The 19,832-nt window shown below is 43.3% G+C and overlaps 1 protein-coding gene across 1 annotated transcript in view; it reads left to right on the top strand.

The window, feature by feature from the left end:
* The first annotated feature begins 2,586 nt into the window (after window positions 1-2,586).
* CD101 (CD101 molecule) overlaps window positions 2,587-19,832 on the top strand; it is a 40,881-nt gene continuing 23,635 nt past the window's right edge. Inside the window, exons 1-4 of the mRNA XM_019661452.1 lie at window positions 2,587-2,668; window positions 10,904-11,284; window positions 12,642-13,058; window positions 16,497-16,883. Of these exons, the coding sequence (XP_019516997.1) occupies window positions 2,626-2,668; window positions 10,904-11,284; window positions 12,642-13,058; window positions 16,497-16,883 (1,228 nt within the window). The 5' untranslated portion in view covers window positions 2,587-2,625. The remainder of the gene's footprint in view (window positions 2,669-10,903; window positions 11,285-12,641; window positions 13,059-16,496; window positions 16,884-19,832) is intronic.

The raw sequence follows: 19,832 nt of genomic DNA, 5'->3' as shown, positions 1-19,832 counted from the left end.
CTATTTCTTGAATACAGACGAGAGTTAGGTTCTTGGAGGGCGAGGCCCGTCTTCCCTTCTTTTGTAACCCAAGCCTTGCATAGTACGTTGAAAAGGGAAGTACGGGGACTTTTACTAAACACATTAGTACTTGCAGGTTAACTGACATTGGTGGAACTGATTGTTAGGTATCATTGCTAATGAATAAAACCAATGGGAGATCATTATGTTGATCACCTAAAGCTAATACAATCTTATATGTCAATTATATAATAAAAAAAAAGAGGGAAAAAATAAAGAAAGGATAGACTTGAGAGGCCTCAAGGCCTCCAGCCCTGAGTTTGTGGAATGTTACCCTGCTGCACCATAATTCCCGCTGGGAAAATAAACCCTGGCTTAAAATGCTGCCTGTTCCGGGGAGAGTTTCCTGATTTCCTGTTGTCCTCAAGCTAGACGTGCTCTTTTCCGCCTCCGAATGTCCATACCTCTTCACTTGTGTTTCTCCTGGGGGGCCTCACCTACTTTACCTTGTGTGATACCGTGTTCCCCCGAAAATAAGACCTAGCCAGAGAAGAAGCCGTAGCATGATTCCTCCAGGATATAGAGGGCATATGCACCCCTCACATGAGCGTTTTATGACCTGTGTAAGGGAGAAGGGTGCCTTTTCCACAAACCACTTCAGCTTAAAATATTCAGTATGCCACGGTGCCATATTTTGGCACCTGAAATCATGTGAGGGCTTATTTTCCGGCTCGGTCTTATTTTCGGGGAATCAGGGTAGCTGGTCATGGTCTTGTTTCTTTCCTGCTGACCCCACTGTGCTTCACCATCACAAACAAGTTCCTGAGATCAGAGGCTCCACCTCATTTCCATGTGCATCTCTAGCACTGACAGGATGCTGCCCCTGTAGCACAGCTGGAGCTCTGTTGAGCGTGTGACTCCTTCATCATCTACCTCTCCTCTGTCTTTAGGTTAAATGCCCTAATTCAGGCCCTCGTTCCTGCTCATACAGAAAACTGGAAAAAGGCCTTGTCTCCTTTCCTCATCTCTCAGCCAGGTAGCAAATTCCAAACATGGAATTCAGTTTTAAAGGAAAATCTGACCATACTATTTTCCTGCTAAACAAACAAACAAACCCTCTCAATAGCTCCCTTCTTCGGTGGGCTAAAAGACAAGCTCTTAGGCATGGCATGCGTGGCCCACAGATCTACGCAATCTACCTCTCTGGACCTTTGTCCTTCACACCACCTTCAAGCTTGACTCTAACAGAAGGGCACAGTTGGTGGGACATGATTCATGCTAAAACAGTTTCTCCCCAACTGTACCTGGCCCCTTCCTCCCTAGTTGTCTCTTTTGGCCCAGCCCAGCCCATCCTGACTATCCCACCCACTTCCCCAATTCGCTTTGGGTGCCATATTGATTATTGTGCTTTCAGCATTGCATTGTGATTATCTGGTCAAGTGGACATTTCTTGAGGGCAAAGGCTGGGTCGTTAACACCTTTGTATGTGCACAGCCTACCCCAGCACCCAGAACATAGAAGTACTAAAAACTGTGGGATGGATGGATACAGCCCGAGATCCACCTGTAACTGTGGGCTATCTAAGTGTAGGCTTGACTCGCGTGCTGTTGTCCTCGGTGAGCTCACCCCTTGTCTGGTCTTGTCTCCTAGGACTAGAGTGGGTTGAGTGGGCCAGAGTTCCATGCCCACTTAGGCACTCCCCCGCCATCCTTGGTGCCCAGGCCCACACTGGGCAGATCAAGTTTTACTTAAATGTCGCATGACAGTAGCTGATATTCACTGAGCACTTACCATGTACCAGATATTGTTCCAAGCTTTTGAAGTAAATTAGTGTATTCAATTCTCACAGCAACCTTAGGGGGTACATACTATTAGTATCTCCATTTTATAGATGAGGGTTAGAAAAGGTTAATTAACTTTACTAAGAGCACAAAGCTATCAAAAGGAGAACGTGTGTGCAAACCCAGGCCGCCTGACTCTAGAGTCTGCCATCCTCACTGTCACCTCATGTCTCCCCAGGTTTATGTTTTCCAGGGGTCCTTCTCTAATTTCTCAGGTCTTTCCTCTCCCAAGATGAGAGGAGAGGTAAGAGCTAAGAAGAGAACATTTCTGCTTAATTTATTATTTTTTTATAAATTTTATTGGGGAATAGTATGTTTTCCCAGACCTATCAGCTCCAAGTCAAGTCATTATTTTCAATCTAATTGTAGAGGGCGCACCTCACTGGTCCATGTAAGAATCAAACCGGCTACCTTGGTGTTATGAGCCTGTGCTCTAACCAACTGAGCCAATCGGCCATCCTCTGCTTAATTTTTTATTTATTGAGTTTACTTAAATTCTTTTGTGATTACCTACTGATGCATATTTAGCTAGGATGAGACCTATGTTTTCTTATTTTTGTCTGTATAAACATAAACTTACCCATGAAGAAAACTAGCCTTTTCACATCCGAATCTGATTAGCAAAGAGCCATAATGCAACCAGTTTTGCTTATTGCAAGCCATCTCTGTTTCTCCGTGGGCTGAAAACCACACCACTTCCTCTTGGTAGTGAGAGCACAGTATTTGTCACTTGGCGTCCGAGCAACTTCAGTGACAGCACCAGGAAAGGTCTCTACTGGTCCAAATGGCACGCATCCCATGTGTGGCATCTTTCTTTCTCTTTCTGAGTAAGTGTCGGAATTCTGCATGTTTCTCTTGTTACGGACTAGGCAGCTAACTGGAGGCTGTTGGAGGATGGAACAGGACAATTTGGCCTCTGCAGGAAAAACAGTACCACACCTTGCTGGTGTTGGCAATTAGTTTTGACTTCTGTCTGTATTGCCAGACCTGCCAGTTTTGCTGACTCTGCCTTTACCATGCCTTCTGGGGGTGGCCTATCCCTGGAAATAGTAAGAGGCTTAGCTCCTCAGTATGAGAGGTGAGCTTAAGGCTTGCCTGATGTTAGAGCTTGACGAAGTAAGTGTGCCTTGGGGATGTGGCTGGTTGGAGAGAAAGGTCATTAGAGTACCTCATCATTTTAGGCTAAGCTAAAAGAAGGTTCTAGGCTTCCCCTGTGAGCTCAAGTGGGCATTGATTACTAAGGGACTGGGGGTGGGGGCAGGGAGATTCACTTGGCTCTGCAGAAGGGCATGTGGAGGGGACTTAGCTGGCCCACAGGCATATTTATACACGCTAGAACCAGGTAGAGGAACGGGAAGTTCAGAGGTGAGGGGGAGAACAGATGAGGTGGGCAGGGAATTAAATACGAGAGCAGATAGAGCAGGTAGCACGTACTTTCGTGCTGTGGGTTCCTTTAGCATCGGGTGAGACCTATGGACCCCACCTCAGACTCATTTCTTAAATGGATAAAATAAAATGCATAGGATTATGGGGGAAATCAATCATATTGAATTGCAGTTATCAACACATGTTTAAATTGTGATGTGGTCATTTATTTGCTTCTTTACATATTGTATAACAAGATTTAGAGGTGGTCTATTAATCACCAAACTTCAAATAGCGATGAGTATGAACAATGTTTCAAGATATCTGCAATAACGTTAGTGTGATGTGAAAAGAAGATAGCTATGGTTTGTTGTCTACAGCCACGACTGAAGGAAATTTCTGTTGAGATTAGTGCAAATAAAGCTATATATTTTTTTCCCCACCCAAGTGCATGGACCCTTTAATTCCCTATGTAGACCCAGGTGAAGAACCCCTACTGTACAGAGACTGGACTGAGTTAAGGCAGGGACTTGAATGACTGGGATAGTACGGGAACTAGAACCTACAGCCAGTGTGACCAGGCCTGTGGGTAAAGCATGAAAATGGAGCAGCATTCAGCCAAAGGGATGCTTAATAAACATTGGCTTGAGTTGAACTGGGCTCATGTCTCAAGGGACATTGGATAGTGAGAAGTGAAGATCAGATCTGGGACCTGAGGTGGCCTACAGGGAAAGACCGAGGACCAGGTGCTGGGTGATCAGTGCCCACTAGACTGGCCTGGCAGGTGCGGACGGCCAGGTGGGCGATTGGGATCTTTTGGGGACTGTTGGCTGGTGTGTTCTTCTTTGTCGTCTGATTGTCTGAGTGGGATTCTTAAGTGGGATTCTCAAACCACTTAGTGTATTTGGAGTGTGTGTTTCACTTGTGTATAGGGGGAAACTGGGTTTATATTGGGAAGTCAGACAATTGCAAATTTTCCCTCCCTCCTCCCTTTCCCCCCTCCGTCCCTCCCTCTCCTCTCTCTCTCTCAGGCTGAAAGGCCTGGGGGAAGAAAAATAGTAAACAGGTTCAAAAAGGGGAAGCTACTAGCTTTTCCTTATCCCATGTAAACAATTACCCAAACTGGGTTCTACATTTCCTTCTAAATTCTGACTCATCCTCAGCACTAATTGTGTGTAGAACCGCATGTTTTATGTGAAGAACACATACATCAAGAAGTAACTTGAAAACATTTTGCTAGTTGTCATCATAAATATTGAGGGGGAAACAAAAGACACGAATTAGATGATCAATTGATCCATTGCATTGTTTAGCAAATGTATACTTTGTCCTAATTTATTTCTTCAAATAAATGTAAAGACTGAGTAATCCTGTTAGAATATGGTGCTAGATGAGGTAAATAAGCTCTTGGATTTAGCACTTAGTTTTACCTGCTTGATGTGTCACCTCTCACCCTCACTAGCTGTCCTACAAAAAAAGGCCATTAACATGGGGAGCGTCCTGGGGAGGGGCTATTGTTTGTCTAACTGAGCCTGCATTCATAAAAAAAAAAACCTTACACTCAGTTATGGATAGAATCTGTCTCAACCTCTGAGCATCTAGAGTTTTTTGCATGTGTAAAGAAAAAAAGTTGCTTGTATGAGATGTTCTCCAGGTAGGTTTTGTATAAGATGGAATCATTCGAAGTTGCTCTTTTTGTGTATCAAACATGTTCAAATAGGGGCCATTTTATATGGTTCCGCTCAATAGCTTCCATTCAGATAATACTGAAATGGTCAACTGGGTGTTCCCAGGAATTGACTGAAAGAAAGTCAATGCCATTAGGGCATTCTTCACGGTTCCAAAGTGTGACTCCAATGCAGCGTGTTAGTGCTGAGCGCTGTGCCCGTCCACCAACAAGAACTTGAGCCGCTGTGCAAAGGTACCTGACCCTCTGTGCATTAGAGGAAAAAACAACGGGACAGTCCTCCAAGGTACTTCACCCTCTGAGAGGAGGAGAGATACGTATCACATATCCCATAGAGAATGTATTTTTCTTTTTTATTGGGGAATTGGGGAAGGGCGCCAAGTTGTTGTCCTTCAATCTTAGTTGTGGAGGGCGCAAGCTAGCTCAGCTCCAAGTCCAGTTGCCATCCGGTCGCCTGATGGCAGCTCGCGGCCGCTCAGCTCAAGGTGCCGTGTTCAATCTTAGTTGCGGATGGGCATAGCCCATCATCCCATGTGGGAGTCAAACTGGAAACTTTGCTGTTAGGAGCACGTGTCTCACCAGCTGAGCCATCCTGCCGCCTGTTGGCAGCTCAGCTCGGGCGCAGCTCACTGTCCCATGTGGGAATGGAACCGGCGACTCTGTTGCTCAGAGCTCGCGCTCTAACCAACTGAGCCACTCAGCCAGCCCCAGAGACTCTATTTATAATAAGATGCTTCTGCATATGATCCCAATGCAGAGCCATGAGAACTGACCTCTGTCAGTCGTTCGTTTCCACCTCAAAAACACCTGTAAAACATCTGCACGGTTTCTTTCGCTTTTCTGAGGAAGCGGCGCCGTCCAGGCATGTCCTTGACCTCGTGCCTCCACGAGGACCCTCCTGTGAGGACCGTTCACGTCCTCTCTGGCCTTGCCCATCTCTGCCCGGTACTGCTGCTCTGCCCGTCAGTATGGCACCTGTGGCCCCGCTGGGCCCTCACTGCTTCTCTCTACCCAGCACGCCTTTCTAGCTGCCTTCTTATTCATCTCTTTCCCTTCTACATGAAACTTCTTGAAGTGGTTCACACACTTCCTGCAGTGGCTCCTGACCTTTGAAATCTGCTGCTTCTGCCTGATCGGAGTCTCTTTCACAAGGATCTCCACTGACATCCTTGTCATCAAACTAAAAGGACTTTCTCCTGCCTTTAGAATCTCCAGTGTCTCAGCAGCATTTCTCAGGCTGACAAGCCCTTATTGGAATGTCTCCCCTCCTTTGGTTTCCAAGCCCCTGTACCCTGGCTGCCCTCTCACCTCCCAACTCCCCCTTCTGTAGGTTTGGTTCCTCATCCAGCTCCCAAAATAGAGAGGTTTTCTAGTAGTCTGTCTCCAGCCCTCTTCCTTATATTCCCTAACACTTCCCAGTCCTTATACGTAACTGACTTAATCGGCATCCATAGCGCAGAACGCTCCCTAGTTATAAACCAGCATTTACAGGGAGCCATGAGAAACCATGGAGACAGCCAGAGATTTTGCATTTGCAAATCTAGGTTCAAGTCTGGCTCAACCATTTCCAAGTTTTGACTTTGCTAAGCATGGAAATATCACAGAGTTCTTGAAAGGATTAGATTATACACATTTTCAAAGGGCAGACGACTGTAAAGCACAAATATATATATATACCTATACATTTAAATATTTGCTGGCTCTCCTTCCTGTTTGTTCCATGATACACAAATTTAGTGTTTCCAAAATTAAATGCGTTCTCTTCTTTCTCACCCATGAACCCACAACTAACTCTTCCTGATATTTTTTTTTTTAAGATTTTATTGGGGAGTTGGGGGAGAGGGACAGCGTTGGGGAATTGGAGAAGGGGAACAGACAAGTTGCTGACCTTTTGTTCTTCAGTCTAGTTGTGGAGGACATCGCTTCACTGGCCCATGTTGGTATTATCATTGCGCTCTTCCCGGGTGAGGCAGATGGGTCGCCGGCCTCTGGATGGCCGCTCACAGTAGCTCACAGCAGCCCACTGCAGCCTACGCGTTAGCTGGCGACTCACGGCAGCCCAGCTCCAGGTCGAGCTGTTGTTCACCATCTTAGCTGTAGAGGGCAGTGTCACTGGTCCTCATGTGGAATCCAAACCAAGGCCCTGCTGCTCAGAGCTGGCGTCCCAAGCCAGCTCTTAACCAACGTGCCGCTGGGCTGGCCCCTTCCTGATATCTTTATTTCTGCTAACAGTACCATTATTCCCCCAGTCACCCTCATAAAACCTGGGTAGCATCTTTGATTTTTTTCCTGCCTTCCATGCCTCCATGCACCCCTACTACCTCCAAGCCTCCAAGACACTGAAAAACTATACATTTTATCACCACAGTGGCTCTTCAACTGTCGCCCTTTCTTTCCATTTCTATTGCCCTCATCACTTCTCTCCTGGGCTACTATAATTAACCTGATGTCTATTTCTAATTTCCATCATCCTACACATAGTTGTCAGGTTAATTTTCCTAAGAGCTTTCAAACATTTTCAGTAGATTCCCCATTGCCGAATCAATCCAGTTCAAACATTTAATCATGATCGTCAAGTCCTTTGTTCTCTGGATTCCCTAGGCAGTCTTACACCCTTCTGTTGACTCTTCCCCTAATCTAACTGATTACTCCCTATTTTCTGGACAGCTCTCTAGGTTCTTAATCATACATTCGTTGTCATGAAGTATCCTCACCTAACAGGCCCTGTCTCCCCACTTAAATTGTCATAATTTTTCCAGTTCTTCAAAGTTCACTTCTAATACTGTCTCCTTCATAAACCTGACCTCCTTCTCTCCCCAAAATATGTAAGTTCTCCTTCCTTCAAATTTCTCAAAGCACTTCTATTGCATCTCTCTGTGAGGACTATCACCCTTCTAGACTAAAATATAAAATCTAGAAGTCAGAGACCATCCCAAACTCATCTTCACATCTTGGTTCCTGAAGCATCAGAAATACTTTAGGTAGTTGAATAAATAGTTATTGAATTGGCAAAAAAAGAAAAAAGAAAGCAGTAGAAAATGAAGTGCTGGTTTTCACCATAAAACGTTTCAGGTGTGGTACCCATCTCTCTGAAAAATCATGAAAAACGTTGAACAAGTGTTGTCTAGCTACCAAAAATAACATTTGGACACACGCCCTGATATAAACAGGTTAGTGATACCTCAAGAAACCACATTTTTAAAGACATTTTTATTGTGAAATATAACACCTAACAACAGCTAATAAAACATAAATGTGCACCTTAACAAATAAGTAAAAAGTACAAACCGGGTAATCACTACCCAGGTCGAGAAGTAGGAAATTGCTAGGACCCTGGAACCACCCATCCACCCACCACCCTGCCTCTGCCCCACTCAGATCACAACCCTCCCCCACCACACACAACCCCTTTTTGACTTTCATGATAACCACTTCCTAGCTTTTCTGTTTTTTAAAAGTGTTCTTATCCTTTATGTTTGCATCACTAAACAAGTCAGTGTAGTTTTGCCTGTTTTAAAACTTTATAAAGAGTAGACTCATTCTGTATGTAGTCAAAAAGATTAAAAAGTATTTTACATCTTTTATTGAACACAGTCATTTATATTTTTGCAACTCATTACATTTCCTCCACTTTAAAAAAAAAAGATTTTATTGGGGAATTGGGGGAGGGGAACAGCGTTGGGGAATCAGGGAAGGGGAACAGACAAGTTGCTGTCCTTTTGTTCTTCAGTCTAGTTGTGGAGGACGTCGCTTCACTGGCCCATGTTGGTGTTATCATTGCCCCCTTCCTGGGTGAGGCAGTCACTGGCTGGCCATTGGATGGCCGCTCACGGCAGCTCACGCCCACTGCCGGCCAGCCTCACTGCAACCTACGCCGTCGCCGGTGAAGCAGAGCAGCCCAGCTCCAGGTCGAGCTGTTGTTCACCATCTTAGCTGTAGAGGGCGCAGCGTCACTGGCCCTCATGTGGGATCCAAACCCAGGCCCTGCTGCTCAGAGCTGGCATCCCAAGCCAACTCCTAACCAACGCGCCACTCGGCCGGCCCTCATTTCTTCCACTTTCATTTCTGTATATTTCATTTTATGAGTGTACCAGAGTTTCTCTATTCTTCTGTTGATGGACATATGGGTGGTCTCTGGTTTGGAGGTTATAACGAACAGTACAGTTATGGGTATTCTTTTACATGTAGCCTACTGCTCAGTACATACATTTCACAAAGATATATGTCTACGACTGGCTGGCATTGCTGAAAATGTTTTAAATGGCCTCTGTAGTAGACTATTTTGGTAAGTATTAATTTCAATTTTTCTCAGATGGTCTAACTTCTATTCCTAAGTATAATTTAAATATATCATATTAATTGGAATTTATGAATAAATTAGTGTATTTTAAATTATTACTGGAAGTGTGCATGCTTGGTTGGCTGTTTGTTTTTCAGTTTTGCACTGAGCACACAAGTGCAATTTTTAGTCGACTGTATCAGGTAACTACTTACCCCTTCTGCCCACTTTTTTACAGGCCCCCTTCCATCACAATTGTTTGTGTCCCAGAATTCCTACACTCAGACTTGTCCTGGGTTCTGTGACTTTTTCTTCACTCCTGTCTCTTTTGCTCTTTATGCTGTAGAGTCACACAGCTAAGTGTATGCTCTGAGTCTTCCATATCGTCTCCTGAACTTCATTCTGTTGATTCCTTCAAACTAGCACTCGCTCCCGGGGACTTGTCTGATGTCTTTTCACCCCACCTGCCCCTCCACACCCTCCCTCTCACCCCACTCACCCTCCCTCCCCCCGGAAAGATCCAGCTTACCCTCGTGGCATCTCTGTCTTTGTTCTTTGTTCTCTCTGTAACATGAAATAAACTAGCTTTTTTATTTTTTTAAAGATTTTATTGGGGAATTGGGGAAGGGGAACAGCCAAGCTGTTGTCCTTCAACCTTAGTTGTGGAGGGCGCAGCTAGCTCAGCTCCAAGTCCAGTCTCCATCCGACTGCCAATCGGCAGCTCATGGCTGCTCAGCTCAAGGTGCCGTGTTCAATCTTAGTTGCAGGTGGGCGAAGCCACCATCCCATGTGGGAGTCGAACTGGCAGCCTTGTTTTTAGGAGCAAGTGCTCCCACCAGCTGAGCCATCCTGCCGCCTAGCTTTTAATGTTAACATAAGCACATACATTTTAACTTCTGAAAAACACTTCAAAATGTTGAAAATGTGTATGTCAGAGGAAATGTTGCCGTTTAAGAATGTTTTCTCCTTTAAATCTAATACATGAGATTGGTCCCAACAGGAAACATCCCACAATGATCCCGACTGAAAATCTGGGGTAAGAGAAGAATTCAAATAAATTCTAGTTCCAGATCCTACTGGATTTGACAGCCATCTTTATGAAGCTTTTCAATAAAGCTGTTGTAGCTCTTTAAAAAAAAAAAATTACAAAGCCAGCAAACCTCCACAGCATAGAAAGGAAGTGCTACTGTCTCTCCAGGTGCTAATTTTAGCTAGTCTTACATCAGACCTGGCCAGGAGCTACAAATAGTTACAATCAATCAGCAGGAAAAAGCATGGATGGCACTGCAGGCAGCGCTGGAGACCTGCCTCTCCAGCACTCACTCCCGTGAGAACAGGTATCCAGGAATCTGAGGCTCGAGGAAGCATATGCTGAATTTTCCCATAAAAATAATGTAATGGTGAATTATCATACATTGCCTTTACTTTAAAAGACGTGCACTTAGATAAACAGATTGGTTGCATGGTAAGGGCCATGTTCCATTGATGAAACTAAATCTGTTTTTTAAAGGGACTAGAGATTACGAGGGAAGTTATAAAAGAACAATTAACTCATCCAGCCATTACACTGCTCCTCAGCCTGAAGAGGTGCGGGACCTTTGAGTTGGTTACAGCTGATAACCTGCGATCTCATTTACGAGAATTGTGATACTGGGAGCTACATACGGCAGCACCCTGGGAGCCGAAGCACTAATCTATCTTTATTCCCCCTTTCTTTCTCCTCCTTGCAAGCTAAACTCAGCTTTGGCCAGAGAGAAGTAACAGTTCAGAAAGGACCACTATTTAGAGCCGAAGGTTACCCCACCAGCATCGGCTGCAATGTAACTGGCTACAAGGGACCTTCCGAGCAGCATTTCCAGTGGTCTGTTTGCCTATCGACAGCCCCGGCCCGCAAAGTTCAGATCGTCAGCACCAAGGATGCCACCTTCACTTACGCAGTGTACACACAGCGGGTACGAAACAGGGAAATCTACATCGAGAGGGTTCGGGGTGACTCAGTCTTCTTGCACATCTCCAAGCTCCAGATGAAGGACTCGGGCGAGTATGAGTGTGACACACCGAACACTGACGGGAAATACTATGGGAATTACAGTGCAAAGACTAATCTAATTGGTAAGCTGTCTGCCCTCTGCTAGGCAGGGTCTCTGTCCTCACAATGCCTTGCATTGTAACATGGTTTTATATTGTGCTGTTTGCTTTGACCAAAGAGCCCACGTACCCCTCTGGGTGTTTTAGAGATTTGTCCCAAATAGGTGTCTCATATTCTCTAAAACTCTCAGTTCATTTTTCCAGTCATCTTTGCCCTGAAGACTGAGATAGCGTGTGGTCTTCCCAAGGCCTTGTCCACAGGTATCCAAAGGTTGATAATAGCAACAGTATCAGACAAAGCTTTGCGCGTTCTCCCCATGTCATGTCTCCCCTGGAGGCAGAACAGTAACTTGCTAAGAGAGCAGGTATTAATATCATAGATGATAAGTCATTAACTTAGAAATGCTTATTTTCAAACTACCATTCTCTAGCATATTTACCCAAGGGGAGAGAGTCATCATTCTTGCAAGTACCATTTTGTCCCTTTGCCTAGAATATCTTATCACCCCCACCCCACTCCACCCCCCACTTTTCAGCCTAGCAAACTCCTACATATACTTCAGGACCCCGTTTAGATGTTACTTATCCTGTGAAACCTGTCCTGACAATCTCAGGCAGTATTCCCATCTTTGTTTCCTCTTGATTTTCTATTCACACCAGTCTTCTTAGTACTCACCCAGTTTACGTGGTAATTGGCTACTTCTCTGACTCTCTCCTACCTCACCCTGAGCTCCATAAGAAGAGAAAGTTTATCTCAGCCCCTTGCATGGTAGCTAGCTAGCCCTGACTAGATGCTCAGTAAATATTCATTGGTTAAATCTCACTGTTGCTCTCACTTAAGCTTAGGCTGCGTGATTTCCTTTGAGAAAGGAGAGGATGGTAGGGTAGTAGGATGGTCATCATAACTTTGGTGAGGGTTGCATTTTGGATCTGAAGGCTAGATTATAACACATTATTTCAGAAGTCCATTTTATAAAAGAGCAGGTGAAGGCCCAGGGAAGGGAAGTGACTTGCTCCAGTTCATGTAGTCAAATAGGGACAGATTTAGGATCAGAATCTAGGTCTTCTAGCTCCCAGTGTGTTTCCCCTTTAAATGCTCTGTGTCTCAGTAGCTAAATTTGTTACAGCCTATGCTAAAAATGTAAAGCCAGGGTCGGTACATCAGTAAGCCATTAGCTTTGCCGAGTTGCATGGACTGTGTGTACATAGATGCAATGTTCCTGTTGCCAACAGGGAAAGCATATGGCCAGGAAAGCATACAGCTAGCGAAAAAGCAGCTCTAAAATATGTGCCTTACAGATGGCGGGTCAGGGCGCCATCTTCATCGAAGGAGGCGAGTCTGACAGGGCTCAGCCGATTACCATCATTCCTTTGCTTCCAGTTATTGCAGATACCCTCTCTGCCACCATGAGTTCCCAGACTCTCAGGAAGGAGGAAGGTGAGCCATTAGAACTTACCTGTGAGGCAGCCAAAGCCACAGCTCAACATACTCACCTGTCCGTCGCCTGGTACCTGATGCAGGAGGGAGCAGGAAGTCAAGCCGTGAAGATTATCTCCCTCTCCAGAGAGTTTATGTTGACCCCCGGGCCCTCGTACAAAGAGAGGTTTGCAGCCGGTGACGTGCGGCTGGACAAGCTTGGGGCCATTACCTTCAGGTTGTCCATCAGGAGCCTGCAGCCCTCAGATCAAGGCCAGCTGTTCTGTGAGGCCGCTGAATGGATTCAGGATCCAGACGAAACCTGGACTTGCATCGCGAAAAAGCAGACAGATCAAACAGCTCTGTGGGTCCAGCCGGCAGGTAATAATCTTCTCAGGAAATTTATTAGTATGCTGATCATAGGTATGTGTAGAATAACTTGTTTGTTGTTTTCCTAACTGTTGGATCTTTAAAGAAAAAATCATTTAGAGAACTTGAGTAAATTTTATTTATTTGGGGGAAGCATAAATAAAAGCCCTTCCGCTTGGGCGCTGTCCACAGATAAGACCTATTGAATGCTTGGATGGATTCCACAAGCCATGCCTGGAAATAGTTTTGCTACCACTCTCGCCAGGCTCTGCAAGGAACCTGAGCCTCAAACATGCTAAATGCTCTGTCTAAGGTCACCCAGCTGCTAAGAGATGGAGCTGGGACAGGTGTGTCACCATAGACACCTGGGCCTCACAGTAGCTGCAGCTTCCAATGTGAAGCCTTGTCCTCGTGGTGGGATTTCCTTCCATCTGGTCCCTTTTTCAACTTGGAATGGCGTCACTCTTCATGATCCATTGGCATTTTCATCAGAGGGAACAGAAAGCTTCAGCTGTGACTCCTGGGCCCTCTACATAGGTGTTGGTCCCATAAGAGGAGGTGGCTAACACCATATATATGCATGCTAACATTAACAGCACCGATTCAGGAGTGGATTGGTGACATTTTCTCTCCTTTTTTTAAGGAGGAGTGGTATTCTATTCCATTAAAAATTGTTGGCCTTAAGTGTCCAAGTTACTCTCAGTGAGCTCTGTGGGGCCATATCACATGTGCTTTTTTCTCTCAGCTTTTTGAATGTAAAAATATATATTTATTTTTTTATTTGGCCAATAAAAATTGTATATATTTAACGTGCACAACATGATGTTTTAATATACATATGCATTGTGAAATGATTACCATAGTCAAGCTAATTAACATATCCGTCACCTCACGTAGTTACCTTGTGTGTGTGCTCGCGCGTGTGGTGAGAACACTTAATATCTACTCTTTCAGCAAATTTCAAGTGTACAACATGGTTTTATCCACTGTAGTCACCTCGCTGTACGTTAGACCTCCAGAGATTATTCATCCTGCATAACTGAAACTTTGTACCCGATGACCAACATCTCTCCATCCCCCCATCTCCCAGCCCCTGGCAACGGCCATTCTACTCTGCTTCTGTGACTTCAACGTTTTTCGATTCCACATAGCAGTAAAATCCTGCAGTATTTGCCTTTCTGTGTCTGGCTTGTCTCACTTAGCATAATGTCCTCCATGTTGATCCATTTTTTTTTTTTGAAAATGGCAGGATTTCCTTTTTTCTCATGGCTGAGTAATATTCTATTGTGAACATATATACCACATTTTCTGTATCCGTTCATCCATCTACAGACACTTAGGTTGTTTCCATATCTTGGCTATTATGAATAATGAATATGGTAGTGTGCAGATATCTCTTCAAGATACTGATGTCATGTCCTTTGGATATGTAGCTAGAAGTGGAATTGCTGGATTATATGGTAGTTCTATTTTTAATTTTAGAGGAACCTCCATACTGTTTTCTATAATGGCCATACCAATTTACATTCCCATTAACAGTCCACAAGGGTTCCCTTTTCTCCACATTCTCACCATCACGTGTTATATTTGTCTTTTTACTAATAGCATTTCTAGAAATGTAAGGTAATATCTCGTGGTTTTAATTTGCATTTCCCTGATGATTGGTGATGTTGAGCATCTTATACTTGTTGGCCATTCGTATGTCTTCTTTTAGGGAACGTCAATTCAGGTCCTTTGTCCATTTTTTTAATCAAGTAATTTGTTTTTTTGCTATTGAGTTGTATGAGTTCCTTATATATTTTGTATAGTAACCCCTTGTCAGATATATGGTTTGCAAATACTTTATCCCATTTCATAGATTGTCTCTTCACTCTGTTGCTTATTTCTTTTGCTGTGCAGAAACTTTTTAGTTTGATGCAATCTCACTTGTCTATTTTTGCTTTTGTTGTTGTAAGGGGTCAAAAAAAATCATTGCCTAAACTAGTATCAAGAGGCTTCTTCCTCTATTTTCTTCTAGTAGTTTTACAGTTTCAGGTCTTGCATTTAAATTTTGACTACATTTTGAGTTGATTTTTGAAAGATGGTGTGAGGTAATGATTCAACTTCATTCTTTTGCATGTGGTTGAACAGTTTTCTCGACACCATTTGTTGAAGAGACCATCTTTTTTCCACTGTGTGTTTTCGGCAGTTATCAAAGATCCATTGACATAGATGTATGGATTTATTTCTGAGTCCTGTGTTCTGTCCCATTGGTCTCTATGTCTATTTTTATGTCAGTACCACACTGTTTTTATTATTGTAGTTTTGTAATATATTTTGCAATCAGTAAGTGTGATACCTCCAGCTTTGTCCTTACTCAAAATTGCTTTGCCTATTCAGGGTCTTTTGTGGTTCCATATGAATTTTAGGGTTGTATTTCTATTTCTGTAAAAAAAAATGCCATTAGAATTTTGATAGGTATTGCACTGAATCTGCAGATTGCTTTGGGGGATATGGACATTTTAACAATATTAATTCTTCCAACACATGAACAAAGGATACCTTTCCATTTATTTCTGTCTTTTTCAATTTCTTTCATCAATGTTTTATAGTTTTCAGTATACAGATTGTTCACCTCCTTGGTTAAATTTATCCCTAAATATTGTCTTCTTTTTGAGGCTATAAATATGATTTTTCTTAATTTTTTTCTGATAGTTCATTGTTAGTGTATAGAAATGCAACTAATTTTTTATATGTTGATTTTGTGTCCTTCAATTTTACTGAAATTGTTTATTAGTTTTAACAGTTCTTTTTTTCCTTTGGTAGAGTCTGTTGGGGTGTCTACATATAAGATCATGTCATCTGCAAACAGAGATGATTTTACTTTTATTTTTTGTTTTGTTTTTTCTGATTTGGATGTCTTTTATTTCTTTTTCTGACAAATTGCTCTGGCTAGGACTTCCAGTACTATGTTGAATAGAGGCGGTGAGAGTGGGCAGCCTTGTCTTGTTCCTGGCCTGAGAGGAAAAGCTTTCAGCTTTGCACTGTTAAGAATGATGCTAGCTATAGACTTGTCATACATCACATGTGCTTTTAATTTAGAAAAATTCTAGTGGATATTTTTAGCCAAAAAATAAAGTAAGAAATCACAATTTATAGTAATTCAACATAATATATTGTATATTTTTTATTTAAAAAGATACATTACTGTATATTTTATACATCTATGCATACATCCTGCTTAATAGGATTGCACCCAGAAAACATGTATGCTGTTCTCTCTGTGTGATTTAAGAAGTAGTCAAGGGCATTTTTGGCTCTAGACATTTCTTTGGCTTACCTACTCCTGAGAACTGAACCACATGAAATTCAATCCCTATAATATCCTTACAGAGGGTATCATCTCTCTCTGGTATTGAAAGGACAGATGCAGTGGCCTCCCTAAATACCTGTGTTGCTTTTGTTTTCTAGTGAGAGATTTTCAAGTCAACATTACAACTAAGAGCACATTTATCGCGGGAAAACCCCTAGAACTGGTTTGCTTGGTAGTGGGCAGTGGCCGGGACCCACAGCTTCAGGGTTTTTGGTTCTTCAATGGCACTGAAATGGCTGTTATGGATGCTGGTGGAGTTCTGGTCCTGAAGAAAGACTACGAAGAGAGAGCAAGTCAAGGACAACTCCAGGTTTCAAAGTCAAGCCCCAAGGCTTTTTCTCTCAAGATCTTCACTGCAGGCCCAGAGGATGAAGGCGCCTACAGATGTGCAGTGGCAGAGGTGGCTAGAGCTCAGATGGGCTCCTGGCAAGTGCTTCAGAGAAAGGAGTCACCAGAAAGCCATGTGCACCTGAGGAAGCCAGCAGGTATGTGAAGTCGGGGCCAGACACGATCAGGCTGCTTTCAGATCCTCTCCTTTATTAGTGCAGGATGCCATCATGGACCCAGTGGGGGTCTCCTAAAGAGTCAGGTGTCGATCACATCACTTTGAGAGAAAGTAAAGGAAAGCACCCAAACTTGCTGAGGAACTTAAGCCTTTAAATGGGTCATGACCAGGGACATAACCACTTTACTTCTCTACATCTTAGCTTCCTTGGATGTAAAATAATGATATACAATTAGCTTATCCTTAAATCCCTTCTTGCTGTCTTAGCGCCTTTGATTTTAGTTGCCATTAGTCCTAATTTTTATACATTGGGTTTTTCTTCAAGCAGAGAACACCTTTAATAATGAAGCCCTCTGTCTTTTTGTTGTTCTTGTTGTTGTTTAAGTGATGTGAGTAGAAAACGCTCCACTTTGCCTCCTTCCTGGGGAATAAACACCCACATGACACGCCTGCATGCCTCTGGCATCTTTCAGGCTTTTGTCTATCCTCTGTTATCTTAACTTGATAGAGGGTATGATACTAAGTCTTAATTCTGCATCAAAACATGACTCAGAGTAAGGAATGAAGAGGGAAGCAATAGTGGGCAAACTGTGTCCTATATTTTGCTGTGATGTGGCAAGACACCTGTTCTCATAGGTCTGAATATCTGTAGGCATGAGACTGGAAAAGCCACTCAGCTCTCATTTAGTTAATGAAGGTTAGGTGATCTTAAACATGTTTGAATAATTAATGCTTTTTGTGTGGAGAGAAAACAGACAAATCCACAGCTAATACGGTCATCTCTAGGTATCTGGGGGGTATTGGTTCCAGGGCCCCCTATGAATACCCAAATCTGCTGACCCTCAAGTCCTTATATAAAAAGGCATAGTGTTTGCATATAACCTACACATTTCCTCCTATATACTTTAAATCATCTCTAGATAACTTATAATACCTAATACAATGTAAATGCTATGTAAATAGTTGCTATTTCTATTGTTTTGCTGTTGTTGTACTGTATTGTTTGGGGACTAAGGACAAGAACAAAGGTCTGCACATGCTCAATACAGATGCAGCCATCATAAGCCTAACTCTACAGCACCCATCAGCAACACTGTAACTTTCTTTCGGTATATTTTCAATCGGTTGGTTGAATCTGCAGATATGAAACTGGATGTGGAGGGCTAACCAACCGTATTGGGATTTTCTGGGCTGAGTATTAAATTCAAAGTCTAGAAAGATTAACTTGCCCCAAAACAAAAACAAGCTAAAAATAAAGATATCCTTGTGCTTTCTTCTTGGAGGCATATCCAAAGACAGATAAACTTCCCTTTCATGCTCGCCTGCATTACCCCATTGGCTAGGAAGGAGCCAAGACGCAGACGATTCGGCCTAGTGCAGCAAGGCAGGAAGCACATTGGTGTTAGTTTTCACAGTAAACATTTGGCCTTACTTTCTAGGAATCAAGAAAAGCTATGTAGGCAGTTTTCATATTTACACAGAGCGAAGTCTCTGCTCTGTGCACTGCAGTCTCCCCTGGAACATGCCTGTGACCTTTCTTGAACTCGGTGCATGGGAGTCTGTGCCAAAGGGACCGATAGGTGTGCTTCGTGGCGCACAGACCTTTCAGTGCGGGGAGGTCTTCCAAAGCTGAAAATAGTTCTTTGTGTAGGCTGGAGACCAAACTGGGCCTCATATGTAGAAACAGGGAAAGTTATTCGCAAATGTATTAAGGCTCCTGTGGAGCATTCAGTTTTGAAAGTCAAACCGTTACTTGAAATCCGAGCTGAGTTATCATTCTATGAATATTTTAAACAAAATACTGTGAATGTGTGACTACCCACACTTAGTAAGTTTATTACTTCTTACCAAGAGGCAGGGATGAATGACCACAACGAACTACGGAAACCTCATTTTTTTTGGAGAAAAAAATTGATGTTGGTTTAAATTAATCATAAAGGTTATATTAGAGTACTGAGACTATCAGAAATATTTTTCTAATTTCCAAACTTCAGTTACGAATGTATTTTTAATTTGAAAAAAAATGTAAGTATAATCATGCCTGTACTACCCCAAATTTGGAAGCAGGTTTGCATATAAATTATTAGTGGACATTGACCTTCATTCTGCCATTGTCACTCATATACATCTATATGCATACGTGAAGTAGTAGAAGAAGAAACTCCTTCCTCAGCAGGAAAGAACAATTTGCAAATTCATGTAGATCCTATTTAGATTTCTTTTCTTTTTTTAAAGATTTTTTTGGGGAATTGGAGGAGGGTAACAGCGTTGGGGAACCGGGGAAGGGGAACAAACAAGTTGCTGTCCTTTTGTTCTTCAGTCTAGTTGTGGAGGATGTTGCTTCACTGGCCCATGTTGGTATTATGATCATTGCGCTCTTCCCGGGTGAGGCAGTTGGTCGCCTGCCATTGGACGGCCGCTCACGGCAGCTCTTGCTGGCCGCTCACTCTGGCTGCTGGCCACTCATGGCAGCCCCACTCCAGGTCGAGCTGTTGTTCACCATCTTTGCTGCAGAGGGCACAGCATCACTGGCCCATGTGGGATCCAAACCCGCGGCCCTGCTTCTCAGAGCTCACGCTCCCAAGCCAACTGTTAACCAACTGAGCCACTCGGCCGGCCCCCTATTTAGATTTCTAATGCCAATTTTATTTTGTTTTTCTCTTTTGGCTTTGAACTACTTCTGCCTTCATAAAGTGCCTATTATTACCTACTAATGCTAATAGCTAACCTTTCCTGGGTACTTTCCCTTGCCAGCCATGCTAAGCCCGTTGCCTATGCCATTCGCTTAGTCCTCTCGACAATGCGATAAGGCAGGTGCTATGATCACCCCTGTATTTACAGGAAAGAAAATTGAGGCTCATAGAGGTCCAGTGTGTTGCCAAAGATAATTCTGACTCCAGGGATCTTGGCCTTACACATGAGACTGGGC

The sequence above is a fragment of the Hipposideros armiger genome, unplaced genomic scaffold, assembly GCF_001890085.2.
Source record: "Hipposideros armiger isolate ML-2016 unplaced genomic scaffold, ASM189008v1 scaffold_349, whole genome shotgun sequence".
In the NCBI taxonomy this organism is placed as follows: domain Eukaryota; kingdom Metazoa; phylum Chordata; class Mammalia; order Chiroptera; family Hipposideridae; genus Hipposideros; species Hipposideros armiger.
This window is presented reverse-complemented; position numbering and strand designations above follow the sequence as displayed.